This window comes from Parasteatoda tepidariorum, chromosome 10 (assembly GCF_982258835.1).
Source record: "Parasteatoda tepidariorum strain Cologne lab strain chromosome 10, Ptep-v5.0, whole genome shotgun sequence".
Taxonomy (NCBI): Eukaryota; Metazoa; Arthropoda; class Arachnida; order Araneae; family Theridiidae; genus Parasteatoda; species Parasteatoda tepidariorum.
The window spans coordinates 28,892,965-28,915,935 of record NC_141764.1 but is presented as its reverse complement, the minus strand read 5'-3'; the positions used below and the strand labels follow the sequence as shown (position 1 = coordinate 28,915,935).

The following is a 22,971-nucleotide window of genomic DNA, read 5'->3' as shown; positions in this document are numbered from 1 at the left end:
TTCGGAATAACATTAAAAACTGCTCAAACAAATGTGAAAAACTTTCTTTAGCAAATTGCAATTAGCAATTCTTTCTGTTTTCTGCATAAGTACATTGAGATCAAAACTGCAGGTCGTCGGGCTACAGAAGCTGGGGTGCCATTCCCTCCGCAGAGGATCAAAACTGCAGGTCGTCGGGCTACAGAAGCGGGGGTGCCATTCCCTCCGCAGAGGATCAAAATTGTGATGGCATGTCTTCGGATCATCCTCCGGGATGTTTCCCATACCGTCGCCAATAGCCCATTGTGCAGCTCTAGTGCGACGTAAATTAACAACAACAATAACAACAATATCAAAAACTGATTTTTTTTACCATTTAAAAGAAAATTATTAATGCTTTTTTTTCAGTTATTGAAATTATAGAGTGGTTTATTTTTTCAGAAAAAAACACTTACATTTTTGCAACAATGTATCGTACCCTATTACATCATAAACCGAATATTCCCAAATTACAAACTGATAATATTAACAACTGCACAAAACAATATGATATTCCTTTATGCGCCAAAAATGCTATTTTTAGGAGATTTCAGTTATAGGGAATAGTATAAAGACATCGCAATTTTCTCTTTCGAGAAAGTAGATAAGGAGAAAGTTTCCCAATTTTGTTTTCTGTAGTTATCCAATTCAGCTGTTTCAGTAAATGCATTCACTTTTTTTACTTATTCATGAAGTTACTGAAAGAAAATTCTTTTCCTTTGGTATTGTCGGTTTCTTTGATGCTCGGAGAGCTTTTATCCTTCACTATTCACCATTCTTTTCGTTGAATAATTTGTCGACCGACAAGTTTTCTATTCTGCTTTACATCAAGGCCGGCTCTTTTTTTTTTTTTTTAGAAAAAAAAATTCAACTTGATTTGGTAAAAATAGGAAACTGTAATCATTGAGGGAAAAAAATATCCCCTTAAGCTTTAGATCGAAGCATCGCAATAAATTTTTTTCTACATTAATTTGTGTTCAATTTTTCAGAAAAAATTGGGTTATTCCTCTCAATATAATTTATTGATTTGCTTATTTGAATAATTCAATTTAACAACAAAACTTGTAATTTTCTTTTGTATGAGTTCACTTTTAATGCAATTAATTAAGTAAATTTTCAGTTTTTTTTAAGAATATTCGAAATAGAGCACATGTACAGTACACAAAAGTCCTTTGCTGAATAACTTTTGATCTAATGATCGGATCTTCACGTTCAAGGATTTAATTTTAATGGTTTGTGGGTAAAACTTAAGAGTCTACTTTCAAAAGAAATATTACTTTTTTTTTGAAAAAAAATATTTCTGTGAAGTTAATAAATAAGTTTAGCTCAAATTTTGCATTTTGCCACGTAAAACTACATTTTTTAGAATGTTGTAAAATTTCATACTTTACAATTCAAAAATGTTCATAACTATTATTAAATAATTAATAAAAAGTAATAAATATTTACTAAAAGTTATTTTTGCATTGAATTATCTTTGAAAAACAAATTTTATAATTGCGTGCAGAAATTTTTCAATTTCCTTAAAATTTTATTAAGATATAGCGAAAGACGCAAGAAGTGAAATTAATATTAAGGGGTCCAAACAGCGGACAGCTGCTTGGCTCAAATTATTGGGATCATGTTTCCCAGATTGCGGTTACCGGGTTTGGGACCATACCCCCAGAGTATTTCGGGGGGTAAGATCAGAATCCTTTTAAAGAAAAGGTATGTTTTTTTCTGAGAAAGAGTGCTTTTGTACTTGACTTCGTAACTTATACATACCGTATGCATTATACAATTAGCTTATATGAGGTCAACCGCACAAGCCATTGAAATTTAGTCTAAGAATTTGAAAATCGTTAGATCAAAGCTTATTCAGGGAGGTTCGTTTTTTATTTTTATTTTGAACTCTGTACAAATTGTTAAATAAAAATAATGAGCTCCATAATCTACTTATTACATAAAAATAATAAAGCAATAAGCGTAATCTACTTATAAGATTTTTACGCCTCAACATGGAATTATCATTGTTTGAGGGCCCTAGCTTGAATATGCTAATTAATTGTGAAGGTGAAACGTTAAGTTTTGAAACCAGATGCTATACAGGTGCATTTCTCTAACTAAAAAAAGCTTTTTTAAAATACTTGGATTCGTATTTGACGGATTTAGCCATAGGCGCATTTCAAAAGACATGGTTCCAGTAGTTCTGTTATAATAGTGGGAAAAAGTTTTTAAAAACTTTTTCTGTGCATTTTCTATGTTATTTTTTTGTATTTGAAATTTTTAAGTAATTAAAATTTTAAATAAAATTAAAAAATGAAATACGCATAGTTCTTAAACTCGTTTATCCATCATAAATTCTCTTCATATTATGATTTTCCAAGTTAATTTAGTAATTTTTTGTGAGCTGATTTGATAAATTAATTTTAAAAACAAATTAGAAATAAATTTTTTTAACTGCAATCTGCAACATGCTTATTTAAGTTTAAACTTTATCATTCCAAATGAGAAAAACTTGAACGAAAATTGAATAAAGGGTTTGAAGTTTCGAAATCGAGATTTGAATTTAAATGAAACATTAGAAATTTCTTATTTTGTTATTTAAAACTGAATAATTTTTCAAAATAACGTACGGAGGGTCATGGTTTCTAAGTTTCTAATATCTTCACTAAAACCCACCGAATTCATGCGATTTTCGTGCTTGTAAAATCTGTGGAATCAAAATTCATGTGGTCCGTCACTGCGCAGTATCATGGGCATAGGGAAGTGGAGAAAATTTCCTTCCCCTTCAGATCTATGTCCAAATTTAGGAAATAGCCTCACAAAATTTTAATGGCATGTCTTTGAATCATATTCAGGAATGTTTCTCAGATCATCGTCAATAGCCCATTATGCAGCTCTAGTTCGACGTAAATAAAGTACCTACCTAAATTCAGCATAACTTATTGTTTAAAATTTTATTTGACTTTTAATTTTAATTAGAATAATAAAAAAATAATAACTCTAGTAAGTTAGTTCCTTTAGATGGGATTTTTTTACGTTAATTGGAAAACAAGTTTTACAATTTTATAAAAAAAGTTTTTTATTCACGATATATCTTGAAAGATTTGGCGTAATACGCGAAAAATAGAATTAACAATACGAAGTCAGAGCATTTGACCTCTCATTTGATTTGTCTATTGTTATCATATTTACCTTATTGCAACAATCATCATACTACTAGGGTCAAGAATCCAATTTTTCTAAAAATGAGTTATATTTATTCAAATAAAGTACGTTTTTGTGCTTGACTTTATACGTCTACACAATTAACAAATTAAATAGTCTCTTAAATATTGCTAACTTAGTGTAAATTTGATCATATGACCAGACACTATTCAAATATTTCTTTTTTTTTGTCCTCATTATTTATATTTGGCAATACTAACCACAACCATAATTAATCATAGCAACTTTCAAGATTCGTTTAAGTTATCCGACTAACTTAAAACGAGTATTTTGACAAAAAAATCACGTTTTTGTCTTACTATCTTAAAATGATGTTCGATTCCTCTAGTTTTCAAAACTGTTTGAATGTGATTCAGAATTTTAGTTTATAGCAATCAATAATAGACGGTCAAATAAGAAACACAAAATAATCGATGGTCTTACAAGAAATTACAAAAAATGATGTAGGTAATAATTCTGGTTCCATTTCTATTTGTGTGAAGTTTTGTCTGAATAATTTGCTTCCTAAAAGCGCTCCTAGACTCTCCGCTGATAATCTGAATTATATTTTAAGAAGGTTTGTTATTATTTTTTGTTGGTAACACATAAAATGTTTAGTATGTTCGGAATTATGGTATCTTTAATTCGTTATTACAGAAAAATAGTTTTATTTTTTGCCTAAATATTGAAAAAATTATATTTAGATTTTTTTACATGCATATTAAAGCGTTGAAATATTATAAGATTGTCTTATCAAAAATTGTTCTCCTGTTGAATGCTAAATTGGTTTTAAATTCGTTACGGTATTCACTAACTACTTTAAAATATCCCTGCAGAAAACTCCAGGCATTAAATATGAAAATAAAGCAAAGCAAATGTGCCACCTATGAAATATAGTAGCTTGCAGCTGCCAAACATTCAACATTTTCAACTAAAATGTAATTTTAAACTCTAATTACATTTTATCAAAATTAAAAAAATTTTTACGAGAAAAACATAACTCAAATAATTATTATAAATTTGTCTTCAGGCTTTCAAGGAATGTTTTTTGTTATGCAACAGACCTTCAGAACTCTATTATTTTTTGTTTTAGGACATATTTTGTTATAAATAATGGAGAAAAGAAATGAAAGAGAAATATGCTTAACATACATTAATTTACATGAATTTTATGATATCATTTAAGTTGAGGTTCAAAACATTTCAAATGGTTATACGCTGCTCAGAAAATTTTATTACTGTAAGTACAATTCCATACGCTTTTGTACGTTTTTTGAAAGTTTTTTGAGTCGAGTGTTTTCCGTTGGTTATTTTTTTTAAAAGTTATTTTCATTAAAATTATCTAAGTTATTTGCATTAGTTATTCACATTAAAATTATCTAAAAATATCACTTTAAGTAAACATATTCTTGTGCTTATACATTTTAATTAATTCAACGTGATTATTTACCTTGATATTACAATATAAACTACAATAATATTGTGAAAAATATTGATTTTTCAAAAATGTTGGTCTGAGCGTAGTCGGATACCTTAAAAATGACAAAATAAGACCCATTTATTTCGATTAAAAAAAAACGTTTGAGGGTTAGTAATTAAATTCGGTTTATAAAAGTCTCTGAATGGTTTCAGCCCTTGCTACAAAATTATCACTCTGAATAACTTTCGCTCCCTAATGATCAGATTTTTAAGTACTAGGACTCAATCTGATTGTGTTATAAGAATATACCAGGTATTAATTTCCTAAATTCAGATTTTATTTTATTTTACGTAGATATAATCACTAACGGAAACTTACTGAAAAAAATGGGAAAAAAAGTGTGATAATAATTTTTTTTTCATAACTATTACTACAATTAAAGCAAAGTCAACATAATATCAACAGTATTTTAATAGTTCGTGCAAGAAATTCTCTTTGCACGAAAATACTTTAAAAGGTTGTTTTTTTTTCAAAAACAAATTATGAAGTTTTAAGATAGTTTTTGTTTAACTTGCTGATTACATGAAATTCTGCTGTAAAAGAATTCAATTTTGATGATAAAAATATAAAATTTTATTAACTGACTCTGAACTCTGTTTTATACATTTGAAGAAAGACAAGAAAGAAGGAGATTAAAATATTCTTTTTAAAAAATTATGCTAAGTGCTATTATTTTAGTTTTGGTGTTATTATTTAGTTAATTTCTAAATTCATTCTTTAATCAACATAAAAAAATATTATTGATTTCAAATTCTTTTTTCAATTTGCCTGTGATCGTAAAATTTAATAAAATTGTTCAAAAATTATTTGTTTTAAAGCAAGCTGAAAAATTATAAACATCACATACAAAAATGTTTGCCTAAAAAACTTAATTCAGAAATTATCATACATATATAATTAATTATTTATTATAACGGAATTAATTATATTACTTTTGATATTTCCATTGAAAACAGTCAACCATACTTTTCAACAACTGCCATTTCAGAAAATCCTTTTTCTCAAGAAAATATTTCATTAAAAAAGAAAACAAGTTGTAACTCTATTCAAACTTCTAAACTTAATATCTGCAATATATTAAGAAAACTTTAGTTGGTAGAAATAAACAGTACTTTAGATTGCTCATAAGAAGTTCCGAGATCAAAATCAACACAATATCTACAACATATTAAAAGTTCCTGTAAACGAACCTTTTGTATTTTTTCTGCAAACACGGAAGAAACTCTCTTATTCCAAAATTACTTTGAAGAATTTTTCTCAAGGAAAAAAATTTCCAAGTGAGATTTTTTTTCCTGTTCTTCTTTCTTCTGGGCGTTATTAAAACGAAACCATTTTTTGTGCAGGAGCTTAGATTTAGTGAGTAACATTAGTTCTTTTTGTACTTTGTTAGAGTCACGAAAGGTACTGGGAGTTTTATTTTCAAAAAAACTTAAACTCTTTTAAGAAGGGAGAGCCTATCTTTTTTACCCTTTCTTACAATTAAAACCTTTATGAAAAAGATATAGGAAGAACTGAAAATTTCTTGATCATAAATTTAAATTAATTTTCATAACAGCCCTACGTTTTAACCATTTCATTTTTAAAAAAAAATAATGTTTACAACACAATCTAGGGGGGGGGGGGGATTTAATCAAAACTGAAATATAGAATTGTTCATTTTTGCAGCAACTATAACAATGTAAATTATTCCCAGAATAGCCAAGGTATGGAAGTTTAAACGGTAGGATTTCGTAACCAACATCATCATAGTGGCTGTGTGGTTAGCATTGCACAAACTTAATAAGGGGATAAATTAAGTCAAGCTTTAGCTAGATTAAATCGCACACATTATTGTATAATTAATTTTATTGAGCATTATTTAAATATATAAAATGGCTACATCTTGAAACTAAATTAAGATTTAAGCAAATTTAAAATGTTCAAAACACTGAAGTATTTCTAAAAGTCCACATTACATAAAAAAAAAATGGAAACTGCAAAATACTCAAGTTAAACGAAATAATATGTTATAAAGAAGCACTATTTTAGTAATTAAACTCAATTAAAACTTAACAAAATCAAAACCTAATTCCTCTATTTCTTGTTTATTATGTATGATTATTGCAATAAATTACAAAAAAACATACTATAACGTTGTCTAATAAATTTATTTTTCACGAGAATTACCTAAATTTGTACTCTCATTCAGAGAAACCAAATAACCACAGTTTAAAGTTTACAAACATTGTCTGATTTTATATAATGTTTACTCTCCATTTAAATAGTTTCGCATTTATAAAACATGTTTTTCAGGAATATGGGTTAGTATTTTGCACTGAAACAAAAAGTATGGTCAGACTTGCCAGAATATGAGCAAATTAAAAGCATTTGTTAACTCAATGCAAGCACAAAAAAGCATGGTAATTTCTACCCTAGAGCTTTAATAACATTTGGTAAGGTTTTATTGGTATGATTTGGTTAAAACATGGTTTTATTGTCATCCTGTTTGGTAGATGGTAAAATTTAGTTATTTTATCTAACAGTTTCGTAATTTTAATGATACCTGTATAATTTTGGATAACGTTTATGATTTGAGGACTAGTATATTTTTATAATCTCTTTATAGTTATTGGTATAACATACGCTTGCTTAAAGCTTATAAGTCTTTATTAAGTAGAATGACAGAGACAAAAAAAGATAGCATGCATCCAGGGTGTTGGTGGAATTCAAATAAGCTACCAAGCCTCGAGCCGTTTGGTGGGCAATACTGCTCAGCTCAGACAGGGAGAAATTTGTAAATATGTCCTAAGTCTGGAAAAAACTGGTTTAACTCAATAACTTAACAACTAGAGGGGTCTTTTTGACCGTAAATCAACTCTAAGTAACTCTAATTTTTAAAATAATTCCATCAGCTTACTTGACTTCGGTGACCTTTCCTATATTTTACGCTATTTTACTAATACGCTATTTTTTCTTATTTTTTCTAGATTATGTCTTTTAGTTATTTGTTTTCTAGCTCATTATTCTTTTTAAAATGTTCATAAGTTTTTTAATTTTTTTAAGTTTATATATACTTAATAAATTTTTGTAAGCTTTCAATTTTGCCTTTATTTAATAATCTTACTATTTTGACTAGTTTATCATAACAATGATTTTAATTGTGTCATCTAATTTTTCTGCATATTTATATTACAGTGGTACTTCAACACTATGAGATACGCCTTTTTGATGAGTTTGTCTTAAAAGGCAACATGGGAGTTCTACGTTGTCCTATTCCAAGCTTTGCTAGTGATTATGTTCGGGTAACATCATGGGAAAGAATAGACGGCTTTTTGATCACTTCAGGAATTATAAGTGGTAACAGTGCGAATTATATTGTTGTTTTTTTGCATATTTTATCCAACTGTGTTAAGCTATGTAAGAGATTTTTTATTTCGCAACGTTTTTCTTTTAACAATCCACATTACATCCGTTGAACAAAACTGAAGAATATGCAACTGTGTCAATTTATAATGCTTTGGAATAACAATTAATTTGGAATCTTGAGTTTGAATAAAGATAATTTTCTTTCAAGAAGTTTTTAAGTATTAGAAATCTTAAAGTATAAAATAAAATGAAGGTGAGAATACGATGAACAAGCTATGTACAAAAATACATTATCTTACTTTATGAAACGGTATAGCACAAATAACTATTACCTAGATTTATAATCTAGATTGTTCAGTAATTATAGCAAAAATAAGTGTTTCTTCGGAAAAAAATACTATTTTTTGACAAAATGCTTTGCTATGTTATTACAAATGTTACATTATAACTTCTCTACTCTACTCTCGTTTTTTTCTCTTTTTTTGAGAAAAATCAGGGTGATTTAAAAGAGAGATATAAATAATATATAGAATGATGAAAGTACTTCTTTTGAGATGACTTAAAACACTTTACATTTTGAATGCTTTGCCACAAGATTAAAAGTTTTGAAGTAATAAGGATTTTCCTCAAAATTAGTCTAATTAAGAATTAGTATTAAGAATTATTATATTTAGTTTTTAAAATATTAACACTTTTATTTCATGTTTGGAGTCATTTGATTATAAGTAAAAATATGCATAAAACTAAATACGTCATACGTCATCATTGCATAAATGAGTGCAAGTAACATAATTTTGTTCACGAACGCTTATAACTTCCAAACTATCAATCCTGTCATCTCCGAATTAGTCTCATTCAATTCATCATGAGAAATTACATCGGAAAATATACTTCAAGTTTTCAGATGATTTCTGGATTGTACTGCAAATTCTATACATATGTAAGTATTACAATTATTAGTTTTAAGGATGGAACTTCTTGTAACTAAATTCTAAAATTGTTCCATGGACTCTCATACATACTCTCATACGATTAAGCATGAAAAAAATACATGGTAAGCAGTTTGTCACATGTTTATATAGCATGATCAGCAACGTGCATGCAGCCAGTACATGCACAAAAATATACGTTTTTGCACATGAAATCCTTATAACTTCGAAATTATTAGTCCAATCGTTTCGGATTGGCTTCAGTCGATTTAGCGTGAAAAAAACATGGATTAAAGAACGAGAATTAGAAAGTGTATAGTGCATAGAGTACAGGTGTTTTCAAGTATCATTTATGATAACATAACTAAGATTTCTACTTCTACTCGGATAAGATATAATAAAAGCTTAGCACTGAACTTCTGGGACGCAATAAGTTAGGATTCAATTTTGGATTTCTCCACCAATTATCCTTAATTTACTCACAGTGTTGATCAAACATCTGGGATAATTAATTGATCCCTGGGAGAAAATTACTTCCCACTTTCTACAAGTACAAATATCAACTTCAACAGCAAGATTCGCATGCCAGTACTGGTTAATGATCTCTGTATTTCCTAAGCTTGATGCCGGGTTTAGACTAGAACGCTAGTGAGCAAAAACATGAAGCATTAAATTCGTATTCTCAAAGCGACTGTTCATTCCTCTATTAATATGTCAAAAAAAGATATAAAAAAGAACAATAACGATAAAAAAATAACCGTAAATTCAATCCTCATATAATTTAAAAGTGAAACATAATTACGTTTCAAAAGTGTAAATCTTTTGATACCTGATAAAACTGTTATATAAACGCTAATTAGTTTTATAGTTAGGATGATTTGGCATTTGTTTATAACGTTTCAGAGAGAAATCGCTCTAATAAACATATTTCATAATAGTAATGACAGAGTCAAAACTAGTTCATTCTATAATTAAAACTGTTTGTCAAATTCACACAACATTTAAGAGCGCATTCACTTCAGTAGACATTTAAGTTACAGTACTGCTCAAAAGTATCAGTACACCTAGAAACATATAAAAAAATGGCAAAATTCAAAGTGTCATAACTTCTTTAAAAATGATCAAAAATGCTTCTGCTTTAGCTCATTTTGAAGCTTAAAATCTCTACTTTCATGTACTTTAATTGTTTTTAATTAATATATTTTGCAACTATGTACAATTACACACTAAACAATCATAGAAAATTGTATTAATTTTTTGTAAAGTTTGACGCGATGTACGGGCACAAAGGGGTTAGATATTGTTAATTTTTATTATACCATTGAAAAATTTGGACTTTTAGTTTTCATTTGAAAAAAAAAATTCCAAAAAAACATGTTTTTTGACGAAGTTATTGTCAAATATAAAAAAAAGGTTTTTTTTCAGAATTTAATGATTTTTCAGCAATTATAATAATTTTATAAAATAATTCTATTATTATAATAGCAATTATAATAATTTTATAATTTTTGTAAAATTTGAAAACAAAAATGTATGTACATTTTTGTTTTCAAATTTTTTCTGAGAAAAATGCGAAAAAATAAATTTCAAAATATTAAATTGTAAACGTTGATTCTTATTTCATTATTATATTTTTCAAAAAAAAAGTTAAAATTTTTATAATAAATTATGAAATAATATTATCGAGAAATATTAAATTTTAACTTATTTTAATTAAAAAATTTTCATATCATATTATAATTACACTAAAATTCATTATAATTGCTGAAAAATCATTAAATTCTGAAAAAAAACCTTTTTTTTATTTGACAATAACTTCGTCAAAAAACACGTTTTTTTGGAATTTTTTTTTTTTCAAATGAAAGCTAAAAGTCCAAATTTTTCAATGGTATAATAAAAATTAACAATATCTAACCTCTTTGTGCCCGTACATCGCGTCAAACTTCACAAAAAATTAATACAATTTTCTATGATTGTTTAGAGTGTAATTGTACATAGTTGCAAAATATATTAGAGTACATAACAATTAGAGTACATAAAAGTAGAGATTTTAAGCTTCAAAATGAGCTAAAGCAGAAGCATTTTTGATCATTTTTAAAGAAGTTATGACACTTTGAATTTTGTCATTTTTTTATAAGTTTCTAGGTGTACTGATACTTTTGAGCGGTACTGTAACAATAATGCCTGAGCATAATCTGTCGTGTAAATCGAGGGATTTGGTAACTTTTTGACGTGCAGTCATGTCAATAGTTACAATTTATAAAATTAATAGCTAAATCTAAACAAGTTGATTTCATAATTAGAGTGATTTGATATTTTTATTTAACTTTTAAGGATACAGTCACAGTAATAGACATAATTTTTAAAAGTAATAGCTAAGTTTAAATTAGTTACTTTTGTAATTAGACAAATTTAATATTTTTATATAACTTTTGAGACTTCTGTCACGCCAATGAGCATAATTGCTAAAAGTAACAGCTAAGTTTGAACTTATTTGCTTTTATAATTAGAGTGATTTGATATATTTATATAACTTTTTAGTTGTTAAGTCATGCTGATAGACATTAGTGCTAAAAGTAATAGCTAGGCTTTCTCTCGGAATGAAGAGGCGAGTTTAGTGAGAGATTAGTTCCTATCAATAATCCAATGAACTCCATAGAGATTATTGATACCGACTAATTGCGGATGTGTTAAAATAAGTGATTCTAAGTGCTCGACTTATTCAGGAATAGGCATTACGATGAATCCCCATAAGTATTCTAGGGTAATGTAACACAGATGAAACAACAAACGTTTGCTTCAAAATCAGATCAGGTATTTTAACGATTTTTAGGTTTCGAAAATTACTGATAAATTCTGCATTTTATAGATACTTTCATTAATATATAAAGTGTCCTGTAAGCAAAATACGACGAATAGGAGTTGCAAGTTAATACTTAAGCAAATATGAAATTCAACGCTATGCTAATCACTTATAAAGAATTTGAAATTAAAAACAAAACACATGTTTTATTCTATGTTAAAATCAAATCAGGTATTTTAACGATTTTTGGGTTTCGAAACTTTGATAATTGATATTAATTGCTGATTCGTCAATAGTATTCATTATTGAAAAATTCTGCACTTTATGGATACTTTCATTAAAATATAGAGTGTCCAGTGAGCAAAATACGAGGAATAGAGGTTACAAGTTAATACTTAAGCAAATATGAAATTTAATGCAATGTTAATCACTTATAAAGAATATGAAATTAAAAACAAAACAGATGTTTTATTCTATGTTTAAAGTTCGGAGTGTTTCGAATTATAGCCTTTTAAATTTAAACTTTCTTTGGACAAAACAAAACGGTTTAGCTGTTTTTAAGTGCAGATATCTTCCAAAGTGAACTATTGCATATTGATATCATTTATGTTTTTCAAAGCCTAAACAATAATTTACAACCTAAAATAAGCATTTATAAAATTTTTGACGCGAATTACAATGGGTTGTTATTATATGACAATCCTGAATGTAGGAGGTTAATCTCCAAATTACGTTTTAATATTATTTATATTATAGCTTTTATATTTTTTTCTTAAAACATAAAAATTTTGCAAAAGATTTAAAATACCATTTTGCTTCGAAAACTTCGTTCATTAATATAAGGTTCATAAAAATCTTATTGAACAAGACATCAACTTTATTAAAGTTTCGTTTCGTCTAACTAAATATCCTTCCAAAATATTTTTAAACTTAGTTTATTTTGCATTTAAAACATAAAAATGGATAATTAATGCTAAAAATACTCGTATGTTTAATTAAATACTGAAAATTAGTTTAAAAAATTTCCGGATGATACGGGTAATATTTTTTTGAAAAAATAGTGTTATTTTGATCATGTGCTAATATATATATATGTACATATATCTATTTTCTTATAGCTAAATATGGAATGCTAGAAAGTGGAGATTTGTACATTCGTGATACAACGGAGCACGATGGGTCGTATAGCTTTCGTTGCCACACAGAAGACTTTATTACGAAGGAGAAAAAAGTTAGCACAAATTATTCGAAAATAATAGTCACGGGTAAGTGTGATTTCTAACTTATACCCAACTGTGAGAATTCAGCTTTAGGCACTTCAAAAATATTTTTGTATTTCTTTCAGAACCAAGACATAACCAGCCTCCAAGAATTGCCCGAAGGTTAACTCGCGTATCAGTACCAGTGGGACATCGTGCAACCTTGCCATGCATAGCTCAAGGTTATCCTATCCCAACATATCGGTGGCACAGAGCTCAAGCAGATCAAAGACCTCTTCCTGATCACACTATTTCAGTGAGCCAGGAAGGAGGTATATTGATTTTTCATAAAGTCGTGCCCAGTGATACTGGTCATTATGCCTGCCACGTGACTAACGTAATGGGAGAAGACAAAGTGGAATTTGAATTGATAGTAGAAGGTAAATATAGTTTAGTTAAATTTTGCACATACAGTATACTTTTACCTATTCCTATCAAGTGGATTGTTTACACTATTTGAGTGGATTTGTACCTCAAAAAAACGTACCTGATTTGTACCAAATAATGTAATTTTAGATTGCATAAAAACAACATGATTAGAAAGAAGTCATTCTGCGATAATTCTTAAATCTGTACTCTGAGCTTTCTCCACTATGAACAATAATTAAAGTGATACTTTTTTTCGCTTAAGTTTTACCAATGTAGCACTTAATCAAACTCAAAAATTTGCTCTGTTATGTATCTCAACTTGGCAATGATGCTGTAATGCTGAACAATATGATGGTACAAGGAAAATTATTTTCTTACGAAATAATTAACTAATTATAAAAATGACAATCGTCCTTTGGATTAACGGTTCCTTTTGTTTATGCTGTTCAAAATAAATATAGATTAAATCATTTAGAACAGATCTTTTTAATGCTTATGTGCAAATTTTTCAGAGAGTTATTGATAAAAACTGTCGAAATATATTTGCATTTATTTATCCTAAAACAATAAAATTCTTAGTTTAAAATATTGCAGATGTCATGTAAATATTTCTCAACTGAAATCTTTTGATATTTGCAAAATAATGAATGCTTCTATATCCTTATAACATTTCGCTTATATTTATTGGTATTTTGCAGAACCATATCGAGTGGTTATTGCTCCCCCGGAGCTGCGGTTGGAGGTTGGTAAAACCGCAACTTTCAATTGTTCCATATTCGGCAGTCCTCCAGGTATCGTTAGCTGGAGAAAGGATATGTTAAGGTTATTTCCGGGCCCTCGAGTGATATTTCCTAATCCATATCTTCTGCAGCTGAGGCAAATTAGGCGACAAGATGAAGGGATTTATCAGTGCTTCGTTCACAGGGAGCTTTCCTCATCGCAAGCATCTGCAGTACTAACTATTGGAGGTAACTGTTATTGAAATGTAATATATTTATGCATCAAGATATTTAAGATTGAGGTCATAAAATGTTAAAATGTTCTAAAATACAGCTTATACTTTCAACAAAATCTTTTTCAAAAATTATCTTAATATGTTTAAAGTTATTCTACTTATCAAACCAAAAGATTAAATCAACCTGACTTAATTCTGTATTAAAACTACTAAATAAATAAATTAAATATAATAACCTTAATTTAGGAATTAGAAATTGAAAATTAATGACAATAGAAATAAAATCGATTAATTAAAATAAAACCCTATTTTAAATTAGACAGTTGGAGAACAGTCTCTTTAATTAATATAATAAACTTAAACTATGTGAACTCATAGCATAAGATTTCATATTTAGTTAAAACAAAAAATTATCAACTGTATAAGTTATTTGAATTCAATACATTTGATTAAAATGCTAAATTAGAAGCCGAATATAAGTTAGGAAAATTGATCAATAAAAGATGAATATATTTACTTAAAGCTAAAAATTAGTAATTACCTGTTTTAATCAAATTATAAGTAACTTGGTTTACTACTGGTAAATATGATTTCTGTATTTTAACGTCTTTTTATTTTTAACTGTTTCATTACAGTTGGAAATCTGAAAGCTATTTCTGAACACCGCCATTAATATTTAGATAATAAGTAATTAATTACTTTCCAACAAAGCGTGTTCTTATAAATTTAAGTTTAATTTTTTAATGTAGAAAAATATATCAAGATATGTTTTGGTTTTTGAATTACTTTACTAAACCTCAACTTATAAACTTTCATAATACTAAATATAAACTCAAAATTCTTTTAATAAATCTATGCACATTCTTTTCTTAAACACTATTATTAAAAGAATGTAGCGTTATATAAAATTGTTCTTGTTTATGTAAACAGAGTCGCTAAAGTGTTATAAAAATGTAACGAAACGTTTAATATTTGAACTATTAAAGATAAACTAGTCCATTTTGTCGTTATTCACCTCCCTAAAAATCATTTAATAAAAGAGTTAGAAGAAATGTAAGAAAAGAGCTAAATTTGAATATTTCACACTTATATTTAAACTGTAAGCATCTTATAACAAGAAGATTCATTTGTAAGTATTCATGAACTAGAAATCTATTACAAGTGATATATTAATACCATTTGCATATCTGTTTAATTAACTTCTCATTTTGATAAATAACTTAGTTTTGAATAACAACAAAATAATTCTTTAAATAATACCGATATTTCAAAAGTTACAAATTTTATTTGAAATCTTTTCAATTCTTCGGTAATACATTGGCTCTATAACATTAAATGTGATGAATTAGGTTTGTGATAAGTTATAATTTAAGCAAGTGGCACAGAAAACTTTAGATTAATATTTTGTGCAGTTAATTATAAATATTCATCTGAGTAGTTCTTATGTCATTAAAAATCTATTTTTCTTCTTTTTCTTAGTTTTTTTAACCTGTAGAAATTATATTTTTATTAACCATAGTCAGAGCCAAGCAACTCTGACCCCAACAAAATTTTCTTTAACTCTCTCTCAAGACCTGTATTCCGTGCGACATATTTTGTGAAACTCACTGGAAAATGTGCAAACCATATATTATTTGTAGTGAATCAACAATTGATTAATTAACTTGTTTGCAATCATGAAATGTGCTCTCGCCCTCACTGTTCAATTCAATTGAGATCGCGTTTTGTTATTGCCAAACTATTTCGTTACAACCGATTTTTTTACAAATTTCTTTATTGCCATTAGAAGCTTAGTGGTTAAAAGCTTTAGTATTTAGCTATTAAGTGAAGACTTAAGAATGATAGAAACATTACATCAGAGAACATAAATTACTTTGGTCTCATAGCATGATTTAAACCTCGAAATTTGAGGTGGAATGTCTATTTTTTCCAGTACAAAACGCTCAAATGCATTCTCTTGTATGAAAAAAGAACAAAATGGTTAACAGAATAATTTCAAGACATTCAAGCAACTCAATTCTACAATAAAAATTAATGATTTAATATCACGTTTGTTGATTAAAAAAGATTTTACTAGTTATCAAGCAAATCAACTTTCAAAATGTACATTTTAAGAAGTATAATGGAATATTTATTGATTTTTCAACGGATTTTAGATTCAAATAAAATTAGCTTTGAACTTATTTAAGAACAGATTGCTTACTTTGAGCTTATTAAATAAATAATAAGTTCACTTACTACCTGCAGCTGCAGAATATAACAGAAATTATTCTAAACTCATAGTAATATTTCTTCTAATTATCTAGTTCCATAAAATTAAAATATGCAAATATATTTAGGCACGAAATTATTTCTAATAAACCTCTTACTTATTCAAATAGATGTATAAATACATTATTCAATATCAATTACTGAAAGACATTGTTTGAATCTATTGTCTAACTCTAGACTGAAACGATCGATGCTAAAATAAAATCTCTTTTGACTTTCAGATTTGTCTCCAGTCTTAAAATTAACTTTTCCTGAGAAAACCGTTCAACCAGGAAGATACGTTTCTCTTACTTGCATAGCCTCGGGACACCCAGAGCCGCAAATCAAATGGACGCTCGATGGTATATGGTCCTTGTCTACAAGACACGGTGTCCTAATCAGCTCTTATCAGACTTCTAATGGGGACGTTGTCAGCTCCGTCAATTTTACATCGGTAGATGTTGCAGACAGCGGTGTGTATTCCTGTGAGGCCAGTAATGACGCTGGAACAGAAAGTTATTCGAAGAGACTTAACGTGTTTGGGCAAGTTTTCGTAAGATCTATTAATAATTTGACAGCTATCTCGGGAGAATCGTTTTATGGCATGTGTCCTTTTGGAGGTTATCCATATGAATCAATAAGCTGGAAAAAAGGTAAGAGTTATATAGTTTTATTTTAATTTATATCATATTTAATTCTGTTGAAGTTCTAAATTGGTATATATATTCTCTAAAACTCACTTACTTAGCCTAATTTTTCTAGTATAAAGTTTCAAGAGTAAATTAAAGCTGCCTTTTGAAGGCTCTGTAACCAAATGCAATAATTTTACTTAGCTAATAATACGGCATTTTTACATCGAGTTAGTAACATTTACTTATGGCTGTTAGGTTAAACTTCGTCTAAAGGCAGATCTCACTTTGGTAATTATAAAAATTGTCCAAATTGACAAATTAAAGAAAAACCGGGTAATAATAATAATAATAAAATAATTCCCCGAACCTCCATTGTTTGACTCACAAACATTTGCAAACAAATTGCAGACTGTATTTCTTAGCTTTTTAGTTAAGATATCTCGCAGAGCTAGTAAAGTTTCTATAAATACGAATAAAATTCTAACTACTAAAGTTGCTTGCCCAATTTGAAATGCAAATAATTCTTCTCTTCAAGATATAAAAGTATGGACTTTCTTTTCATTTAAAGCACTTAAACCTACTTATTTTTATTATTATTTAGTGATTTTCTTACATTTAAGGTAGAAGAGGCTAATTATAAACCTAATAATAATAATTACATACAATTACATATAATTATAATTATTATATTAATTTTATTATTTATCAACTAATATTTAAGAGAGAAATATTTAAGAGCATGTCGTTGTGTGACTATTATCCAGACAAAATCTTTTAAGTTTAAATTACTAAATTGTATGGAATACCCCTTAAATCATTTTTATTAACAGCAAATAAGTCATTATTAATTTCTACAGTCCATTTAATACCCTTCAATTAGAAAAATAAACTGTCTCGGTAATATAATAAATATTTATTTTCCTAAATCCAATCATTCATAATTTCTAATTATAACCTAAGAAGTCATATCGATGATTTAAATGGTGTGTTCACTATCATTCAAATAAATATTATAAAAATTAATAATGTAAATAACTCATTAAAATTGAAATTTGCCTATATTAAGTACAATTTTTTTATTGTAAAACACATAAATAGAAAGCAGTATTAATTCCAATACCTCATTTAATCCTATGCTCTTAGGAAATTAAAGTACATATCCCAAAACTAGTCAAGATAGATATATAAGCATCCTTTTCCTGGCCGATCTAGTAACACCCAATTAAAGGTTAAATTTCCCTGGGAATATATTTTCCTGACAATTCTAGCGCAATAAGACCACTGAACGTGTAATTATTCTTAGATTCAAAGCATATCTTTCTCTATCTATCGACGAGCATCCGTTGATTAAGGAATGAAAGTGAATTGTTTGGCTCATTTTTAATGCTACTCTAAGAGCATTATTTTAATTGCGTTTTATGTAATCAGCCAAATAGGTTTTGAGTTGAAGTTAGGTAGAAATCTATGAGAGAAGTTATGAAACTAATTACTTTTGTATTAGAAATATTTCATTTAATAAATGAAATGAAATCGAGCTTAAGCATTATAAATAATGAAACATGATAAATATGATTCCCTTCCTTAAAAAAATAGTCACACTAAATCATAAAATATTCACATTTCACTAAAAAAAAGTAATTTTTTATTTTACTTTTTTTCATCAACAAAACACACAATACGGAATAAAAATCTCATTTTGCAGTGGCAATAGATTAAGAAAAAGAAAAGCTTTTCAACAAAAAAAAACTTTGAGACATAAATTTAAAAAAAAAAAACTTTAAATGGCGTATAAACAAAGCAAAATTTAAATCTTTAGCACATCTGTAAGCAGTGTGGGAAAAAAAAGAAATTCACGTATTTACACTCACAAGACAAGAAAACATTTATTTTTTTCCATTCTGTATTTTGTGATGATCCACAAAATAAATTAATCACTTTCAAAATATCATCTTGTTTTGACCTTTGTAGAACAAATATTGAACAAGACTAATCTCCACTATTTTTGATTGATGGAACACTAAATGTACTATGATAAGCAGTAATCGAAGCATCATGAGGATAATGTTTAGTTATTTTAAAATAAAGAAAATTTAAAAAAAGAAAAAACTCTGTTGATGCAATGTTTATAATTAAGAGTTTTTTTTTCCAGTCTCACAAGGTTCGTAAGTGAAACTTTTACACACGCGCTTTTTATTTTTATTAAATGTTATTAACTCTCTTAGAAAAAAAATCCAGACAAGTATGAAATTTTCAGAAAAGTAGACCTGAGTATAGCAGAAAAGAATCGATTCATAGACATATGTTAACTTGATTCAACTTTTTATACATTTGTTTTAACTTAAATCTTAGGGGAAATGTAAATGTATACAGCTATTTTAAAACTAATGGGGAAGGACATTCAAATTCTTTCTTTAAAGAAGTAATAAAATAGATTTATTTAAATATTGTTCTATAATTTTGACTAGGGATATATTTACTTATAAAATCTTTTTCTTCTGACACTGAGCGTTAGAGAATAGAATAATAGTATAGGTAAGAAAAAGTTTTTAACAAAGATATTTACGTAAATAATATATTTTTCAGCTTATTTTTATACTCATGTTGACTGTCCCTTGGAGCCCTTCTTTTACGAGAGATTATACTTTAATGTAATTATTGTAAATATTCGTAACTTTTTTTTTTGATTCATGTATTTAATTTTAAGTGCTTGCAAAAATGCTGCCTACTAGAGTTCCAAAAGACTATTTAAACCGGAGTGAGACAAGTCACTAAAAATGCTCCTGTAACTTTAGAAAAACAAGTCTTGAAATGGTTCTCATGCGATTAAAGTTGCAACTAGGTGTAAAGAAAGATTCTCAGTAATTTTAGTCTCAGTAAAATATAGGTGTGACTATTAATTGAATTTACAAAACATATAGCAATTTTTTTAAAGCGTGAATAAATTTGTTCGTATATCCGCTAGATTTACACCATCCCCACTACTTAATGTTCAAAATATTGAATCAAAATTTTTTTTTCGAAAGCTCCAGATTGTAGTGTGCAAAAACAACTTTCAAATTAAGCTTTTTTTTAAAAAAATCGTTAGTTAGATGGCTTAGATGCGATTTATATTATTGTAAAAATAAAATTTACAACATTTTAAAAATCTATAAAAAAGGAAAGGAAAGGCCTTATCATAGATTGTTGTTTGCTGAAATATTCGAATCAGAATTGAAGATAGCCTCTATTGAAAGTTAACTTTTCAAATGTTCAGTAAATTAAAGACCTGTATTTTTTGTTTATACTTAACAGAACGAAAAATAAATTATGTAAATAAACTTATTTTAATAAAAAGTAAAACAAACAGAAATTATGCATTGAAAGGTTGTTATTTACATGTGTTTCATAAAAGAACGTAATCTCTTAGGTTATGAAGAAAATCATTTCTATTTCTGAAATTCATTTATCTAAATTTTAATGTAACTTTCTATTTACTTTCATTATAGTCAATTTCAAAAATACAAACACGTAAATCACAAACCTTAAACTCTAACACAAAAGGTAGTAAATTTCAACACATTTTGTATTTATACAATGACAAATACTAAGCAATTTTTTATATTTTTTGCAAACATGGTCAACATTTATAGATTCCTATAAAGTAATTTTTGTGTCCCGCTACGGTTTATATAGAAATATTTCTTTTAGTAAATTAATATATTTGTTTTGCAAGAAAGTAAAAAAATCGGGGAAGTTTAACTTTAAATATTACTTTAAATTGTAGATTCTTTGCCATATTAAAATTTTAGGGAAAAATTATAAGGGAAAGATAACTGTTAATAAAGAGCTCGTGGTGTTTCTTCGCCCCTTTATATGTATTACTAGAGGTTTTCTGATATATTGTAATCAATTTTAAGACAATTTACCATATAAGACGAAATTATACAATGACAAATACTAAGCAATTTTTTATATTTTTTGCAAACATGGTCGACATTTATAGATTCCTATAAAGTAATTTTTGTGTCCCGCTACGGTTTATATAGAAATATTTCTTTTAGTAAATTAATATATTTGTTTTGCAAGAAAGTAAAAAAATCGGGGAAGTTTAACTTTAAATATTACTTTAAATTGTAGATTCTTTGCCATATTAAAATTTTAGGGAAACATTATAAGGGAAAGATAACTGTTAATAAAGAGCTCGTGGTGTTTCTTCGCCCCTTTATATGTATTACTAGAGGTTTTCTGATATATTGTAATCAATTTTAAGACAATTTACCATATAAGACGAAATTATACAATGACAAATACTAAGCAATTTTTTATATTTTTTGCAAACATGGTCGACATTTATAGATTCCTATAAAGTAATTTTTGTGTCCCGCTACGGTTTATATAGAAATATTTCTTTTAGTAAATTAATATATTTGTTTTGCAAGAAAGTAAAAAAATCGGGGAAGTTTAACTTTAAATATTACTTTAAATTGTAGATTCTTTGCCATATTAAAATTTTAGGGAAAAATTATAAGGGAAAGATAACTGTTAATAAAGAGCTCGTGGTGTTTCTTCGCCCCTTTATATGTATTACTAGAGGTTTTCTGATATATTGTAATCAATTTTAAGACAATTTACCATATAAGACGAAATTATACAATGACAAATACTAAGCAATTTTTTATATTTTTTGCAAACATGGTCGACATTTATAGATTCCTATAAAGTAATTTTTGTGTCCCGCTACGGTTTATATAGAAATATTTCTTTTAGTAAATTAATATATTTGTTTTGCAAGAAAGTAAAAAAATCGGGGAAGTTTAACTTTAAATATTACTTTAAATTGTAGATTCTTTGCCATATTAAAATTTTAGGGAAAAATTATAAGGGAAAGATAACTGTTAATAAAGAGCTCGTGGTGTTTCTTCGCCCCTTTATATGTATTACTAGAGGTTTTCTGATATATTGTAATCAAGTTTAAGACAATTTACCATATAAGACGAAATTATACAATGACAAATACTAAGCAATTTTTTATATTTTTTGCAAACATGGTCGACATTTATAGATTCCTATAAAGTAATTTTTGTGTCCCGCTACGGTTTATATAGAAATATTTCTTTTAGTAAATTATTATATTTGTTTTGCAAGAAAGTAAAAAAATCGGGGAAGTTTAACTTTAAATATTACTTTAAATTGTAGATTCTTTGCCATATTAAAATTTTAGGGAAAAATTATAAGGGAAAGATAACTGTTAATAAAGAGCTCGTGGTGTTTCTTCGCCCCTTTATATGTATTACTAGAGGTTTTCTGATATATTGTAATCAATTTTAAGACAATTTACCATATAAGACGAAATGGAATGGACGCTACTGATTTATTTTGCTAAGGTCATTTCTCGTTGATTGAATCTTGACATTGACTGCTGCAGACTAAAGCTCATTTTTTCTGTGGTAATTATTTACGTAACGATTCAAATTAGTCAAAAAAAATTTAAAAAAAAACATTGAATAATTTTACTAGTTACAAAAATCGCTCTAAATCGTCACTAAAATTTATTTTACATTAATAATTTAATAGCTTGTTAAATTAAAATTAACTGCGTCACAAAAATTTAACTAAATACTACTTTATAACGCCATACTATTACACAAAGTTGCACACATTCGAAAATCATTTTCTAAAGTGTGTATAATAATATATTCAACAATACTGATGAGCATAGTTGTCATGGCGTAATTTTAGTAAATTGTTTCAGTATCTTTACTA

The 22,971-nt window shown here is 27.4% G+C and overlaps 1 protein-coding gene across 2 annotated transcripts in view; it reads left to right on the top strand.

Annotated features, from left to right (window-relative positions):
* Positions 1–22,971, top strand: part of LOC107448720 (cell adhesion molecule Dscam1) — a 95,484-nt gene that overhangs the window by 21,490 nt on the left and 51,023 nt on the right. For both annotated transcript variants that reach the window (XR_015430049.1, XM_087154264.1), the window contains exons 3-7: positions 7,862–8,023; positions 12,883–13,029; positions 13,110–13,403; positions 14,091–14,360; positions 16,840–17,250. Coding sequence is in view for 1 of the 2 variants with exons in the window: in XM_087154264.1 (XP_087010390.1) it covers positions 7,862–8,023; positions 12,883–13,029; positions 13,110–13,403; positions 14,091–14,360; positions 16,840–17,250 (1,284 nt within the window). In the remaining variant the exon portion in view is untranslated. The remainder of the gene's footprint in view (positions 1–7,861; positions 8,024–12,882; positions 13,030–13,109; positions 13,404–14,090; positions 14,361–16,839; positions 17,251–22,971) is intronic.